Source organism: Triturus cristatus, chromosome 6 (assembly GCF_964204655.1).
Source record: "Triturus cristatus chromosome 6, aTriCri1.1, whole genome shotgun sequence".
Taxonomy (NCBI): domain Eukaryota; kingdom Metazoa; phylum Chordata; class Amphibia; order Caudata; family Salamandridae; genus Triturus; species Triturus cristatus.
Window position 1 is genome coordinate 91,524,965 of NC_140589.1, and position 18,505 is coordinate 91,543,469.

Here is an 18,505-nt window from a genome sequence, read left to right on the forward strand (position 1 = left end):
TCTATCCCGCCACTATCCTTTTCAATCAAAATAACAGACTAATACGTCCAATTCTCAAATTCCATATTCCACTATACTAATTCACCACTAATCCTTTATGGGTTCCAGAGTAGCATGCTACTCGCCAATAAAGCGTTTCAACACCACATCAGGGTTACAAGCTCTTTATAAATGCAAACTTTTTTCCCTTTTCTACCCCTCCCCAACCCTTCTCAATCCAAATAACTGACTAACATATCCACCACTCAAATTAATTTCATGTTTCACCATACTAATTCAACACTAATCCTTATGGGTTCCAGAGTAGCGTGCTACTCAACAAAAAAGCGCTTCAAAACCCCATCAGGGGTAGCGAACATTATATAAATACAAACCTTTTTCCCTCTTCTATCGCACCACTTACCCTTCTCAATCCAAATAAATGAATAACATATCCACCACTCAAATTACTTCATATTTCATTATACTAATGTAGTGGACACGGGGTTCTATGTGCACACATTGCTATGTTAGCTTAAGCGCTCTAGATGTAAAACGCCATCTTGCCACTTTGCTGCGTTTGCACACGACACTGCAGGTAGCTGTTATTGCAAGAAAAACTGCTTGCTTGCTTTTTCTTCACATGAGAACGGTCTGTTGTTCACATCTCTAGACGTGCACCGCGACCTTAGTCTGAACACTGTGTGCAGAAGCCGTCAAGGACAAATAATGTATGCTTTTGAATTCAGGTTGATCGGCCCACGCTCTAGACATAACACGCACACAACTGCAAATATCTGAAACTTGGGTGCCTTTAATATTGCATTTGCATGCATGATTCAGACACTTGGAGAAAACCTTTCCAGACACAGAGAGCAGAGCTGATCCTGTGATGTGATTCACCTAAGCTGATATCTACGGTATGGGGTTCCCCATTCAAGCCTAGAGACCTTCTATTAGTTTTATAAGACTAGTTTACTAGCGAAGGGAGTGTGGTTGTTTTCCACTATCATTTGTAATATGATTTCTCCCTTCATTTTCTATGGTTTTGTAACAATTCTGATGGTTTTGTTTTTAATCATTTGTCTGCTTATGTTAGCCAAAGTACTGCACTTTAGAGTATGTAGTTAAAAATAAACATTTTAAACTTTACCGTGTCTGATTATTCTTGTTGTGGACTGATATGAGAATAATAACGAAGAGGTGTTTCTGATTCCCACCATTCCTGAGTACTCGAAGTCGCTTGTTCTGGGTGGTCTAATCATTGGTAGCTTCGAGATGATACGGAGAACGAATGAGACACTGATGCTAGTCGGATAGGGGTTCTGGGTACTGAGGTGAGTTTTTTGGTACACCGCAATTCACTGAGGTCCTGGTTTCCTGCGCATAGTTCTGTGCACGTGCAGAATCCCTGCAACACTAATTTTCAACACTAATCCTTTATGGGTTCCAGAGTAGCGTGCTATTCGCCAGAAAAGCGCTTCAACACTCATCAGGGGTAACAGGTGCTATATGAATGCAAACCTTTCTTCCTCTTCTATCCCTCCGCTATCCTTCTCACTCCAAATAACTGACTAATTTCCATCACTCAAATTACTTTCATATTTCACCATACTAATTCACCACTAATCCTTCATGAGTTTCCGGAGTAGCGTGCTTCAACACCCCATCAGGGGTAATGAGCGCAATATAAATACAAACCTTATTTCCTCTTCTATCCTTCCAAATCCAAATAACTGACTAATCTATCAACCACTTAAAATGTACTTGCATGTTTCACTATACTAATTCAACACTAATCCTCTATGGGTCCCGGAGTAGCGTACTACTCGCCGAAAAAGCACCTCGTCAGGAGTAGTAAGCGCATACAAATGCAATTACAATACAATACGTAGAATCGGAATTTGCCTAGTTATTATGACGGTAAGTTCCAATTCTATTAAGGACACGGAGGCGAGGATTATGCTTATCACTCTCTTCGCTTTATTCTGAAAAACATACAGCAGCCAGAGAGATTTTATCGTAGCCATGAAAAAAATGACAATATACAAATCTACAACTCCCTACAACCAGGGAGGCACACTGCAACGTAGTCCATCCTCTGTGTCCATCATCATCTACAAGTTCCTCTGACAACTTCCTCCCATCCTCTTTCTTCGTGCATGTCACGCCTTGTCATCATTGGTCCTGTTTAGATCCATCATTCCCTAAAAGAGCCAAACAAGGAGGTCAGAAGTTGGAATCAGACGACTGTAAGCAACACCTCAGCAGAGCATCAAAAAGAAACTTTCTAGATCAAGAAGCTGATGCCTTAACAAGAATAATACATTGAAAAAAAGGTTTACTTACAACCATACGGGCGGGTTCGCACCAACGGTGCCCCGGGCGGGATAATCCTCGCCTCCGTGTCCTTAATAGAATTGGAACTTACCGTCATAATAACTAGGCAAATTCCGATTCTATGTCAGGACCGGACGCTTCGGATTATGCTAGTTCAAAGCTTACTTACCACTAACTGTGCCATATTCACTACCGGTTTAAAATAAAACCTCTTGAAGGTAGAGTCTGATGACCAATCCACCGCACGCATTAAATCTTCCAAACGCGCTCCCAGCGCAAAAGCCTTCGAGGCCATAGCACCTCTGGTGGAATGGGCACCAAACTGTTTTGTGTCAATGCCAGCCTCTTGCATAACCCATTGCACCCACCTTGCTATGGTGGGAGAAGAGACCGTTTTGTGTGTTTTCTTGAGGGCAATCAAGAGTTAACGCTCGCCCGGAGGGCGGAGTTCCTGCGTTAAATCCTCGGAAGCCTTTAGGCAATCCACCACACATAACTTTGGCACGTCCCGGAAAGCCGGGTACGAAATTGTTCTTGTATGAGACTTAGTCCTGCAACCTATCGTAAACACTACCCTGTCCGGGGAAAAAGTCAGTGCCGAGATATCCAAGGCACGAACATCTGAAACTCTCCTGCAGGAGATCAAGCATAAAAGCATCGCCAGCTTGGAAGATAATTCTTTCAAAGATAAGTATCTATTAGGTGCCAAGAAAGAAACAAATTCAAAACCTTGTTGACATCCCAAAGGACGGAATAACGAGGTTCCAGGGGTAACGATAATCGTATGCCCCGTAGAAAAGTCTGCAGCCCATAGGATGTTCCCCAATTGGTGCGCCGTCCAAAGGAACGTGACCGGCTGAAACCGCGGATCTGATAGCATTAATAGATCGATATGCTAGACCTTCCGCCGCCAAGTCGGCGAAGAAATTTAAGAGGGGAACGATTCCTGCAACCACTGGATCCAGATCCCGTCGAAGGCACCAACGGACCCATCGTGACCACGCGGATCGGTAACGCTTTGTGGTACTGTCCGCCCAAGCCTTTGACAGGAGGGCCTCAGCCTGTCCCTAAAGTCCCGGCAACGACCACTGTTGCCTGAAAGTCGCCATACCATGAGACGGAGTGTCCCCTGCGTGACCAGCTGATGAGGCTCCCCGCTCGGGTTCCGAAGAAGCTGAGGATACAGGGGGAGTAGGATTGGAGAATCACAAGAAAGTTCCAGAAGAACCGGAAACCACACTTGAGATCTCCAAAGGGGAGCTACCAGGGTCACCTCCGCACACTGCCGACGGATCTGGGCAGTCGTCCTCGTTATCATTGAAAACGGGGGAAACGCATAACCGTGCTCCACCCTCCAGTCCTGAAGGAAGGCATCCGTGGCCAGAGTCATCGGATCCGGCCTCCAACTGAAAAACCGTGGAATCTGATTGTCCAACCGGGAGGCAAAGAGATCCACCGAGAACGGACCCCACAGAGTGTTCACTGGAAGATCAGAGGGTCCAGCTTCCATAGGCTGGAATCGTAAAGATGTCTGGAGTGCCAGTCCGCTATCTGATTGTGTTGACCCGGGAGATACTCCGCCGTCACCGATATGTGGTGAGCCAGACAGAACTCCCAAAAGTCTTTCACCAGGTTCGCCAACGTCTGAGAACAGGGACCCCCCAAGCGATTGACATAGCGGACTGCTGAGATGTTGTCCATCTTCAAAAGGACGCACGATTGCACTCTGTCCTTGGTCCAACAGCGAACTGCAAAAGAACCCGCTAGCAACTCTAAGCAGTTGATATGAAAAACCTGTTCGTCTGCCGACCAAACACCTCCGGTGGAAAAATCTCCGCACCGGGCGCCCCAACCCAGTCTGCTGGCATCGGACTCGATTATCAAATCCGGAACGGAGCCGAAGATCGCGCGGCCGTTCCAAGCCTCCATATGGGTGAGCCACCAAGCGATTTCCTCTTTGGCCTCTGCGGAGAGCGGGACCATATGATCGTACGACCGACCCCTCCAGAGATGGTAGGCTCTGAGACGCTGCAGGGCCCGATAATGCAAGGGACCCGGAAAAATCGCCTGAATCGAGGACGACAGAAAACCCACAATTCTGGCCAAATGACGTAGGGAAATAGTTTGTTTGGACGCTGTTCGGCGGAGCTCGTGGCGAATCTTCGCCATCTTCCGAGACGGAACACTCAGAGTCGCTCGAACGGAATCCACCACAAAACCCAGAAAGGTGACTGACTGCGAAGGCCGAAGGACGGACTTCGCCGTGTTGATAACAAACCCCAGATCCTGTAAAAGAGATATGGTTTGTTGGAGCTGAAGCAATAGGGTTTGAGGAGACTGGGCCATTAGGAGAATATCGTCTAATTAGACGATCATGCGAATTACGCTTGCTCGGAGAAATTCCACTGCAGGGTGCAGCACCTTGGTGAAGCACCACGGCGCCGATGAAAGTCCGAATGGAAGGGATGTGAACTCGTACACAAGTCCTCCACAAGAAAACTGCAGGAACAGTCGGTGGGGCGGATGAATGGGGATTACCAGGTAAGCGTCCTTCAAATCCAGACGCGCCATCCAATACGATGGCCGCAACAAATCGCGCAGTAGATGTATCCCCTCCATCTTGAAATGGCGATACACTAACCAAAAGGTTGAATTTTTTGAGATTGATGACGAGACGGCGACCCCCATCGGCTTTGTCTACTAGAAACATATTGCTGAGAAAACCGCGCGGATGCAGTGTCGAGCGGCAAATGGCTCCTTTGCGCAGCAACTCGGAGACTTCTTCGTCGATCAACTGCGCATCCCGCGGACTGAAATGAAGCGATCGAGGCCGCGTCTCCTGACGAGGGTTGTCTAGAAATTCTACATGAAAACCCCGTACCGTCTGAAGGACCCATGCATCGGACGTCAATGCCGCCCAAGCCTCTTGGAAGCACGCTAGTCGCCCCCCTATAAGAATCTGATCTGAGGGAAGGACACTCACCGCTTGAATTTCCGCCTCTAGAGTTGGACTTGAAACCTCCTCGGCCTCTAAAACGCTGTCCTCGCGTTGGGTAAAAGTTGGTATAGTTTGCGGTCGAATTATATTGGCCGCTGCCAGAGCCTTGTCCCCTTGAAGGGTTTTGCTGGAACCCTCGGCCGGCCGAGCGGCCCCTACCTCGACCGGCCCCGCGGAAAACCCGCTGGGTAAACACTCTTTTAATGCTAGACTGGGCCTTATCCAACGAAGTAAAGGTAGATACAAACTTCCCTAGTTCCTTAACAAAGGGTTCGCCGAAAAGGCTGCCCTGGGCCACTGCCCCAGCCTCTGAAGAAGCCAGATCCCCAAGCTTGGGATCTAATTTGATCAACAAAGAGCAGCGACGCTCAGTTGATAGAGCGCAATTCGCATTCCCCATAAAAATTATGGCTCGCTGGGCCCAATTAGACAAGACCTCAGGGGAAATTGTAGAACCTGTCACCTTAGCCTCCTCTGCCATGTCCAAGATTTTCGCCAATGGACCGACGGCATCAAGGAGTTTGTCCTGACAGGACCGCCAGGATCTATCAATGCCCTTCCGGGGATCTTTAACATATTTCACCAGAAAAGTGGCCATTTTGGAATCTAGCTCTGGCGTTAGTGCAATCTTATCCGGCAAAGAGGGTCTCGGACACTCTGTCCTCAAGCAACTCCGCGCCTCCTTCTCTAGAGGTTTGCGGAGACGGTTTGTGAGGAAACTAACAACCTTATCCCCCGGGACCCAAGCTGAGGACCGAGGATGCATAATGTCATCGGGATTCAGCATGTCAGCATCCTCCTCCAATGCCGCTGAAGAGGTTGTTGGAGTTGGACGCTAAGGACGGGATGAACCCCCATCTAATCGGTATCCCCCTGGGTATCGTTATCCGTCGCCGGGGGTGGTGGGTCTGGGATGTCTTGGGCCGGAGCTTCCGATGGAGTGATGGGAACAGACTGGGTCGCCTTCGCCAAAAGCGCCGACTTAAGGCACGCAAAGGCATCTACATCTACACCCTCTGAACGCTGTTTCTTGGGTGGCGGGGGGGAATCTCTTGACCTTCTCCAGAGGTTGGCACATTGCTCCCACGAGCCGCCGCCAACCTATTACACTCCTGCACTATCCTGTCGGAGAGTCGTTGTTCCATAGGCCCCACTACCTCATTAACCACCCGGTAAATGGAGTCATCCACTGCATCAAAGAAGTCATCATTAAAAGGTAGGTACTCCTGCACCTCCTCCTCATAGTACTCAGACTGGTTAGCCATGACAATACAGGTAAGTATTCCCAGGGATACACAACGACCACCCAAGGTCCCTGACAAGACAAAAGGGAAACCACCTCAAAACACGCAGGTAAGTTTTGGCGCAGGCCGGATTAGGGTAGCCCAAAGGGATACAAAATAGGGGTGCACCAAACCCACAACGCGCACACACCCTCAGGGAAACACCCGACCTGGTATCTACCTCCCCAGCGCGTTGGAAAAAGAAAGATGTGCCCAGCAATACAAGAAGAACGCCTGCGCAATGCGTGGGAAACGGCAAGGTGCATACAACGCTGATATCAGCGCGTCATCCGTGGTTATAATACCGCACTACAGACCCCACCGGGGCGTTCAATATCTTGGGGCATACAATCCGCAACGCGTACGTCAGGGTGAGGTAGCAGGGGCAAGGCTCAATGACCGTTACTCTCGCGGCGCGCTCCTCAGCTGAAGAGCCGTGCCGCGAGAGCAACGAGACGTAAGTAAGAGTCCCCCTAGCGGCCGTGAATGACGCCGCAACTAGCAGGGAAGCCGGCAGCGTAAGGAGCGAGACGCGTTCCCGCGGCCGGCAAAGGGAGCTGAAAAACAAACAGCCTGAAAACAAACAGCTTATTTACAAAACCCCAAGCGCAATCGTTATGCCACTAAAACACGAAGATATAACAGAAAATAGAAACGTGTACTCATCTGGTTGAAGCAGCGAAGAAAGAGGGTGGCAGAAAGTTGTCAGAGGAACTTGTAGATGATGATGGACACAGTGGATGGACTACGTTGCAGTATGCCTCCCTGGTTGTAGGGAGTTGTAGTTTTTGTAGATTGTTATTTTTTTTATGGCTACGATAAAATCTCTCTGGCTGCTGTATGTTTTTCAGACTAAAGCGAAGAGAGTGATAAGCATAATCCGAAGCCTCCGGTCCTGACATAGAATCATACACTGCTGGAAACTTTTTCTACAGTAACAAAAAACTGGTGTTCAACAAAATTAACTCAAGTCGTCAATTGTCACATGCACACAGAGTTACTCTTCGAAACAAAGATTTATAACAAACTCGATAATACTATACACCTATGGTGCATTTAAGAGTGGATGCGTTTTGCAAACAAACCAATTAGCGGGACATAGGCTGTTCAAAAATAGGTAGAAAAGTAATATGGTAGTTACCAGGCACTTTGTAAACTATAAAACAAACCAGCACACTCATTGGATGATGTCCTCAGTGATGTCATAAATGATGTCACTAAACAGGTCATAAATGATGTAATATGTGAGGTCATAAGAGATTATTATGTACTCACCTTGCGGGAGCGCAATTTATAGTTAGCTCTGGTAACTATAGTTGAACATTTTGAACTTTTAGTTCAAAAAGTGAATGTCCACCGTATATATTGGATGAGTCCCAAAGCAATACCACCTCAAGATGGAGGTGGGGATGGCGAGTGATGGGAGAGGGCAGAGACACAGGGTATGAGCGCAATCTTCCCCAGAAAGTCACAAAGAACTGCCCTGGCAAAATGACCTTGTTCTCTATGCTGGCTACTTTACTCCAGCATTACACTGCAATGAAGGGCCCCCAGTGACTTCCACATGATGGCACTTTTTTGACGGATGTGACTATCATTCTATTACAGGGTGTGCACAGCTCCCATTTGACCATGCGATTTGCATTTTCGCCTCTAGCCTGTGGTGACAGATGTCTCCTCCCTTGGCTGGAGGCGGAGGGGGGGGGGGAGCAGGGGGGCATCTGTAGTTCAAAATGATCTTCCACCTCCAGCAGAACCTATGGAATGCGAGAGGCACACATCCTTAGGAGCCAGAGGCCAACCAGCACAGCACAAATGGCCAGTGGACAAAACCTCAAAATCTAAGCCCAAACGTCACAAAGCTTCCGGTCTTGGTAAAGGCGTGCTTGTAATTAGTGTCCAGAATTCCCCTTCTAAGGAGATTTGTGGTTGCCAGAAAGTGTAACATTTGCAAATTGATGAAATTCAAATGGTGGAGGAGATTCACTGTCTGAGCCAGTAACAAGTAATCCACCTGGGGAAACCTTGCTTACACTAGCCAGACATTATGAGAAATCAGTAATCACCTTTGTGGACAGACAATGTGAGCACACAGGGCAGAATATTCAGCACCATAAACACTTGTTCCAGGGACATATTGAACTTGTTCATTTTCTGGAAAAGATTAAAGACTCAAATCCAGGACACTGTCTATTTGAAGAATCAAACAAACTGCAGATGTTGCACCCCAGTCCCCCTCTGCAAATGGCATCAGCTCTATTGTCGTCTGGGGAGGAGTGAGAGGATTTCCAAGTCAAAACAGAAGCAGGGTGACTAACAGAAGAGGAGAAAAACTGGAGGCATCTATAGAGGGGTGTACAAATATGGAAGGGTGTATAGTAGAGAAATGATCTTCATGGCAAGACACCTGGTCTGGTGCGATCCCACAGAACATTATTCCACATTCATTAAAAATGAGACCCCAAACTGGTGTATGTGGTCCTCGAAGGTGAAATCAAAGGGGTTTGAATACAAGTTAGAATGTGGGTACAAAAGAGATGAGCTTGTTTTAGAAATTCTTTTTTATGAATACATGAATTATCACTATGATTTTGGTCCCCACATTCTACTTTGTAAGCATTAAATAATGTGATAGAACCTACTGCCTCCCCTCTATTTACAGAATGTATTAGGTGCCCACGTTTATTATCTCGATTAATGATGGAGTTATTATAGTGTGTACTCAAAAGGAACTGGAACCATTTCCTCTCTTCAGAAGGACTTTGCTGCTGCAGGAGTGTTACTTGGAGAGGGTTTATGATTCTGCTGGTGACCCTTATCACAGCAAAACTCTTGCCCAGGCAGTGGTGCCCTGGAAAAGCTACAACATCAGTGTCATTGTTTGTAGAATTACACTGCGGGTGCGACCAGGCCCAAAAATAGGCTGCGGCTCAGCTTTATTCAAAGAGTGCCAATAAGGAGTTAGCCTTTTCTTAAATAGCTGCTGCCCAACAAATGGCAAGTTCATCAAGATCCATTCAAAAGTGACCAAAATTAAAAAGTAAGTTCCAATGCACATGATCAGTGTTCACATTTGAGGGATGGGATTGTGCAATGCATAAGTTTAAAACCTTTACTAAACAGTGTTTTGTCCGATCAGTGGGTTTCTCATACATCGGTGGTAATAGAAAAGTAGGCTGAAGCGAGTAATCTGCCATATATCCATACCATTTCTGATCATTTCTGTTTTTCCTTGTGCTTAGCACATAAAAGTTTCACATATGGGAAGCTGGTTTGAGTAGAAAATGTTTCACAGGAAACTGGATGTGTGCCTCGCGGCCCTGTGTCCTCCACTGGCAATGTTGACACGCGACTTTAGACATTATAGAAAAAACGGTGAGCAGGGGCTTTGCCTGATCCTTTGTAAATCCAATTTTCATGCAGATAAGCACAAAATATAGTGAGCAAGTATCTTCTGTGACTTTTATACACAAGAGCATACCAGTGCCAGAGTGAAATTTGCATACTTTTTGCAAAAAATTGAATGGCTTAAAAATGGGAAACATTATGCACGGTTTGATTATATGCCATTCTTATGATGAAAAGAAAGAAAATAGTTAATGTTATCATTTAACATTTTAAATAGGATTTAATTAAAGGGCTGCCAGAAATGTAGTAGATATCCAAAGAGCATGATGCAGAAAAAAAAGAAACAAAGAAAAAACAAGCTCAGGTCTTTCTGGCCCCCTTATCCTTTCATTTGCCACGTGTTGGCAATTGCATAGGATTTAAGGCAAATCACAGGCCTTTTCTGCGCCTGTCGCCCCCGGTTACAAATGCTCTTGGCTTATTGAAGCTGCATTTACCAATGTTTGTGCTGCAGTCTGTGCCTTTCAAGTCGTAATACATCTCTGGAACTTAGCCCAGGCAAACCTGTGCAGAGAGGATTCTTTAAAATCTCAAAATACTTGTCTTTAACCAGCCATGTCTCCTGCGATTGTCTGTGCCAGACTTTATGCGATGCATAATACAAGGCAGGTTTTAGTCATACGCTGCACTGAGCAACAAATAATACCATAACAATATTGAATAAAACGTTTGTACTGATGATTAAAGGAGGAAATGCACTTAATGAGATTAAAAACAAAAATTCACAAGAAGCACAACAGAAGACCCATTGTTTTATGTCAAAATGCATTTTATACCCATCGGGAAGCATCAATGTTCTACATAAGCTTCAATGCAGAGCTTAAATGTCACTCTAATTCTTACCATGTGGAGCGAGGTCAGGAATGGCCCAAGAACAGGAGACAAAAGAGACTGATGGTCATCCTTGGGACAGTAGAGTACCAGGGGCTTCATGAAGACACGTGGATCTTGGAGTTAAGGCAGTATAAGCACATGAATAAAGCAGGCTGCCTATTAACATTGTCTAGGCAGCTTAAAATGTAAAACCCGCAAAGATAAAGAACTGCATCGAGAATTTAACCAACACTCTTCTTTACATTTCAATCTTTATTCCTGCAGTAGCTTGTCACTGCAAATGTGAAGTACTTATCACAGGTGGCTAATTGACAGCAAGTAAGACACTATGCCAAAGGCAACAGATCTCGCTTTGCCATTGCTTGTTCGCAGATTGTACAGGCTTGATGCTGGTAGAACTGGGCCACAAGCTGTGGCAGAGGCAAACATCAGCTGGTGGCCATCTTGGAATGTGATTTTGAGTACTTTGAAGGTGCTTGTCAAGTTTTGTCTAGACACAAAGGAACAGTCATTTTTGAAGTATACAAAATCAAATTCCAAGATGGTCAACCACTCTTTTTTTGGGGGTGTCTGCAGGGGAGTGGAGAAAAAGCGAGGCGATGTAAGGGTGGATAGACTGCTGAAGGAGAGAGGATAGAGACATTGAGCCGCAGCAGTGCTCAGTTTTGGCAGGGTGGCAGAGGGAGACAAATGCAGTGGCAAGAATGACTGGAGAGAGAATGGAGATAGCGAAGGAGCAGGACATTCACAGCCACAGAACGCCAAAGTTAGAATGCCAAGGAAAATGTAAAACAAAAAACTCCGCTCCTATCATCAACATTCGAAGGATACATTAAACCAACTCAAAAGCATACTGAAAACTAAATCCCCCAAGGGCAAGACAAACAAATGAATAGGGAGGTAAGCTACTGAATAAAAAGCAGGGAACTCCAACAGACACGAAAGCCATCCACTCAAGATCAAGTGGCTGACCTAAAGCACCCTCTAACAAGGTCAACAACGCACTTGCAGGTCAACAACGCACTTAAGGCTAAATCAAAGTAGAGAACAACAGATTGCAGAGATATTGGAGGGTTGGCAATCTCCAGCCCTTAGACACACTCAGATTTATTCCAATGACCGTGTGAACACAAGATGGGAGAGAAAGAAAATGAACATCCTCAGCTTCAGGCACTAATGCACACAGTAGTTCATTTGGGGGGAAAATACAACTTGCTAGATGACAGTACGCCTATTGGTCTTATACTGTAGTGATAAGGAGGCAAAAATACTCGTTTAATTACACCAGGTTTGTACCCTAGGTTGGGAAGGTGTTCTGTTTGCTCCTGATAAAGGTTTAGGAAAATCAGTTTCAAGATCTTCAGAAGGGCATGTTTTTGTGAAACCTGATACAAACCGGGACCTACAGGATACGAATTGCAGTACTTCCATACCATGGCATCAGCAAAGTCTATGGGGCATAAAAGGTTTTTCTTAACATCCTACGTAGCTATACAGAACTCTGGAGCCTCTCCAGCTGTCTGTACCCGTATCTTTCATGCATCGACGAGTGGTTCTACTACTGTATGGAAAGTTACAATAAAAATTACAATTCCTGCTATGAACCACCAAGTAAACCTGCTTATCGTTAAGCTATAGCCAGCCGGGACGCAATGTGTTACACTGGTACAAAAGGATATGGATCATAAGCGTAAGTTTGTAGTCAGGAAGGTTTTCCATGTTAATAAAGACATTGTCGAGAAGCCGAGAAGCCAGGTCATCAATGGCGTAAATATCTTTCATCATATTAACACAGGCATGTCCCAAAATTTTGAAACTGAAACAAAGCATATTAAATCACATTAAAAACATTCACATAAATATATATTAATCAACAAGTTTGGAATTTTAAGTGACGTTATAGCGACTTAAAAAAGAAAAAGGGAAAAAAAAAACGGTTTTCTTTGAATTGTGACATTCTCATCAAACACGACTAAGCTTAAAATTGAACTCATCATACAGGCTAGGGAACAAGACGTTTGTGGCGCATCAGAGCCATACACAAAGGCCCCAATTCTTCCCAATCCCTAGACAACAGTCTCCAAGAGTATAATCGGCACCATCTGACTGAATAAGACCAGCTCCGTCAGCCTGTCTCAAGGCATTAGCTATTTCGTTACTCCAGCAACTGATTCAGTCCTTCTCTAGTCACGAGCATGCTACAACTAGCAACTTAAGATGGTTTATTCTTAGCTCCCTCACACAACAACTTTCAGCCAAACTCATCTAACAGAAACTAATGCCCAGGGTCGGACTGGGATCACAATTTGGCCCAGGCACTGACAAAAAAAGTGGCCCAGATTCGCAGGACGTGGCCCACATTCACTGGTCGTGGCCCACATTTACGGGGAGTGCCCTTTCCTGAAACACACAAGGAATGCAAGTGGGAGGATATTGTTCTTGGGAAGGATACAGGGCCAAGGTGACAATGTCCTACAAGCTGAGCATCTGAAAAACAGCAAGGCCGCTTTCTATTACAAAATTATTACTTAGCCCTTCAGCGCAGGAGTGCCTTAAAAGCAGCAAGGCCCCTTTCTATTTCAAAATTACTCCCCAGTCCTCCAGAGTAGGAGTGCCTGAAAAACAGCGAGGCCTCTTTCTCTTAAAATGTTTTCCCCAGCCATCCAGCACAGGAGCACCTGAAAAACAGTGAGGCCCCTTTCTATTACAAAATTATTCCCCAGCCCTCCAGCGTAGGAGCAATTAAACACGCATTAGCATAGCCAATAGGTCTCGCCTTTCGGACCTTATAAGTGTTTAGTCATGCAACAGTTGATGTTGTTGCACCATGGATATTGTGCTACATAACTAAATACTTATAAGGTCCCAAAAGCGAGACCTATTGGCTATGCCAATGCTTGTTTTTCTTTTTGTACGACCATTTCTGACTGAGGAAAATGGGAAATACATTTTGCTTGTTGCCTGAAAATTGCTGGAGGCCCAGAACGCAGCAGTAGGTGCTTTAAAACCCATAATATACTTGCTAACACGGCGCCCAGATAAGCTATGGGAACTTGTGTGTGAGGGGCAGAGAGTGTACTTGCACCATATTAGGGGGTATGAGAGCAGCAGTCCACAGCTGGGCACCTAGTTGACCAATTCCTGGGGGCAGAACAGCAGAATGGTGTGGGACAGTTAGGAAACGCTAAAGAAACGGAAATTGCAATCGAAGAAATGTTATTTAGAAATGCCAAGGAAAGGGTAGAAACGAAGAAAGTCTGTACAGAACAGGGAAAGGCAGTTGGGAAAATATGGAAACGTGTACGTTTCTCTTTGAAAAACAGCAGTGTTTAACCGTGATGCTGTGAAACAGTAAAGCAAGGCAGACCGCATAGCACAGTGCTTAATTTTCGCAGTCAAGTCAGACCCCAGTCTTCATTGGACGGACTGGCGCTTCTTGGCCTGCTCTGCTCCGAAGAGAGTGATCGTCTTTTCACAGTGCTTGGTTTTAAAACGCAGCACTGACAACGAGTGGTTTAACACTCTAGCGTGATGCTGGAAGCGACGTGGCAGAAAAGTGCTGGCTTGATACTAGTGTCCAGCTTTAGAGCGTCTGTACGAGGTGAACAAAAAATCTTCAAACAGATTTAAGCGAGGGATTATATGTGCTCCAAGCATGGATAGAGTATAATATAGGGTCGTATCATTGGTGTGGAAATGAGCCACTGATGGAAGGGCGAAAAGAAATGGAGGGCCACAGAGCAGGGTACAGCAGCACTGTAGGAAGGTGGATATCTGACTATGGTTACCCCCAAATTTTTGCCTAGTGTCTAGCTGGTTTTTCGACTTAGTTGGCCTGAGATCCTGCCATTCAGGATCTCAGCCTGGCTGTTCTCTTTTTAAAATGGACTCCATGTACCCTAGGTACATACCCAATTGGTTGGATCACCCTGTGAGCCCCTGTACCAGTGTACACTAGGTACCCAGGGCATTGGTGTATCTAAGGCCTGCCAGGGGCTGAAGCATGTATTATGCCACCCCAGGCTTGGCCTAACAAATTTGACACAACTGGCTGATCACTCAGCTGGGGTAAGTTGGTGTAACCACCTCTTACTTAGGTGTAGTATACCTATACCTAACCTTAAATGGGACACATGTTAACCTATAAGTCACTCCTATGGCAGGCCTTAACAATCCTGAAGGCAGAGTGCTTGGTTCCATGTGAGATGGTGCTCTGGCATGAGCTGAGCCTGTCTGCAGGGGTCGGAACAACTTCCTTCTACTGTTTCCAGATATCGTCATACCATATACTCTTAAGTGCATTATGAACCTCGCGGTTAAATGCTATCTTTGGTTTGGCTTTATCAAAACATGTCGAGTAAGGTGTCATACGAATTGGAATACTAACCCCTCGCCAATTCTGGCGACGGGGTTAGCATTCCACCCTTCTAGAGGGACACGACATGTACAGTACCTGAAACCCGGGTAAAATCAGACATAGCCTCAGCTCCACAAAATGGATGCTGCCACCACAGACACAAGTCTGCCCTCCTGCTGCTGGGAGTCCTTCCAGCTTGGGAGGTGTGGACAAAGGGTTTCCTGCCAGGGGAGGTGCGTGCACCACCCCAGACAGGATTTTGTGTATTGGTCAGGTAGGGCTGAATAGAAACCAGACATGCCTGTGGCTCACAAGGAGCCTCGGTGCATATGCCAGTTCAAACCGGTCCTGGGGCACACCAGTCCCGGGCCTGGGGCGAGCAAAGGATTGGGGGTGTAACCACCCCCCTTCCTGGTCCCACCCTTAGGGAGGGACCTAGCAGGTAGTCCGGCCCCTAGAATCCGCTTAAAGGTAGGAGCTGTGTGTGAGAAGTTGCCACCAATGTGAGAAGTTGGCCTGATGTACGATGTCATTAGTTCTAGTGTACACCTTATATCAGTCCAAATACCCTTATGGTGATTGGTTGTAAAGTCAACCTTATAGACCAGCTATCCTAGTGGTAGCATGGACAAGAGCAGTCTTAGGCTAAACTCTGAATGGCATGTGAAGCCAGCTGTGATACCATATATAATCCCTTGAATACCAAATGAAAGGACACCACAACAGATATATATATAAAATAAAGTGTATTTATTATAGTCAAACCCTCAGCACTCTTTTGCTGGGAACCACCACTTACAGCTGAACTAGGGGTTACAGTTGCCATAGGGGCAATGGTGGCTGGGGGCTTATCCTTTTTGGTGCACTCACTAAACCAATGTGAGTTGGACTTACAATAGTTGCACCATGGTTTCTTTTGGCCATCTTTCTTTTTATCCTTTTTGGGACCACCCTCCCCCTGAGCCTTTTGGGGGCCTGGTGAAGATTTCTGGTCTTTTTGTTTCTGATCATTACCCTTCTGGTCTGCCTTTTTCTGATCACCGCCCTGGTTCTGGTTTTTCTGCTTAACTCTAGTCCTGACCCATCTATCTACCTTCTTTCCCAATTCTTGGGGAGAAGTCAGATCAGAATCAATCAGGTGTTGATGCAATAGCTGGTTTTGACAGTTGTTAAGTATTTGTTCTCTCGTGATCAAATTATACAATCCTCTGTAGTCCTTAACCTTACTTCCCATTAGCCAGCCTTCCAGAGCCTTAGTGGCACAATCTACAAAGTCAGTCCTGAGTCTGTGTCTTCTGGGTATCCCTGAACAACAACCTGTATTGTTCAGTGGTTAGGCCAAACCCATCAACCAGAGCACTCTTCAGGACAGTGTAATTATCTGCATCCTCATCACTAACTGTGAGGAGCTTGTCTCTACCTTTATCAGAGAAGGAGAGCCACAAGATAGCTGCCCACTGACTTTGGGGTACCTGCTGTACTTTGCAAGCTCTCTCCAAAGCAGTTATCCATTTGTGGATGTCATCCCCACACTTGTAGGGAGGGACAATCTTGCTCAGGTTTCTATTATCATAGTGCCTGTCTCTATCCTTAGGGATATTGCTGCCACCAGTGGGTTCTGACCCACTTAACATTTGCTCTCTAGCCAGAGCAAGCTTCTCCTTGGCAAGGGCAAGTTCTTCCCTCTGAATCCTCAGATTAGCTTCCCTCATTCTGGCTTCATGTTCCTTTCTCTCAGGGGAAGTCATTCCCCTGTGAGAGGAAACACTAGAGATGCTAGAAACATGGGAGTGGATGGATTCCCTTGAAGGGGATCTGTCCCTCCTGTTTCTCTGGTTAAGCCCACTTGGGGGTCTGTATGGGGGGACCCCATGCAAACTCCCATGTAAACTTAGGTTAGCCTGGCTAAGTCTTCCTACTTGGCCCTGGCTGTCTACCTCTCCATCTGAAGCCCCATCTGACTCCTCTGTGGTGGGTAGACCCTCCTCTGTACCTAGGGTACCTGCCTGAGAGGCCCTAAGAGCATCATACTCCTCTAGGAGTTGTCTTAACTGAAGGAGGGTAGGGTTTGCACCCTGTTTTATTCCTCTGGAGGTACACAATTGTCTCATCTCCTGGAATGTTAAGGTATCATATCTAGAGGGGGTCTTCTGCAGACCTGACCCTCCTGAGAGAGCATCTACTTGATCTCCTCTCAGAGACATGATCTAGTGAGGGTGTGGTGTGTGCACCTACCTACACTAGTTGTTTCTACTAAACCTCTCTGGTAGTTGTAGTCAGGGTGTGTTACTCCCTTCAACCTACAACTACTAAGTCCAGTAGGACTTAAGTATTATAATCTATGTTATATGTACCTAGACAATATCTGTGTGAACTTTCAATTTAGTATCTCAAGATTACAATGGTATTACAACAGCAAGCTCAGATCCCACCGCTGCCACCAATGTGAGAAGTTGGCCTGATGTATGATGTCACTAGTTCTAGTGTACACCTTATATCAGTCCAAATACCCTTATGGTGATTGGTTGTAAAGTCAACCTTATAGACCAGCTATCCTAGTGGTAGCATGGACAAGAGCAGTCTTAGGCTAAACTCTGAATGGCATGTGAAGCCAGCTGTGATACCATATATAATCCCTTGAATACCAAATGAAAGGACACCACAACAGATATATATATAAAATAAAGTGTATTTATTCTAGTCAAACCCTCAGCACTCTTTATGAGATTAGAGGTAAGTACAACACAGTCTTATTTAAGCATACATTAAGTCACACAGGTAAGTAATACAGTTAGGCCCTAGGGGCCACGCAAACCATATACTAAGTAAGTGGTATAAGGACCACTGTCACGGAAATAGAATAGGCCTAGGCAATCGCTGGGGCTACACTACACTAGCGTTAGTTAGGAAGTGGGAGGCCCACGGGATTCGTGTGCAGAGTGGAAACACTCACGCGTAATGCGTAAAAGTCACTAGTAATAGTACAGTTTAGAAAACGATAGATTTAGGACACTTCCGGAGTAGCTAGGAAGTCGAGACTGGAAAACTAGACACTAGGATAGTCACTATCCTGATGAGCACCGGAGTACCCAAGTTACCTAGCCCACAGGCTGCGGGTGCATAGGGGTGAAGATGCGTCGGTTTTCATCGTCGACTCCTATGGATGCCTGAAGAAAGATGCTGACAGGCAGTCAGTGAAGAGTGTCCGGTGGATCCCAAGGCTGGGATCAAGAAGAGAGGAGACCTGCAAGCAGAAGGGACAGAGTCAAGGTCACTAGCCAGTGACCACGTGGAACCAGGAAGGAA

General features: G+C 45.9%; 1 protein-coding gene across 1 annotated transcript in view; it reads right to left on the minus strand.

Moving 5' to 3' along the window:
- LOC146813810 (exportin-5-like) overlaps nucleotides 1-18,505 on the minus strand; it is a 1,013,804-nt gene that overhangs the window by 325,404 nt on the left and 669,895 nt on the right. Inside the window, exons 22-23 of the mRNA XM_085610267.1 lie at nucleotides 12,522-12,658; nucleotides 10,852-10,949 (exon numbers count right to left, since the gene is read on the minus strand). Of these exons, the coding sequence (XP_085466393.1) occupies nucleotides 10,852-10,949; nucleotides 12,522-12,658 (235 nt within the window). The remainder of the gene's footprint in view (nucleotides 1-10,851; nucleotides 10,950-12,521; nucleotides 12,659-18,505) is intronic.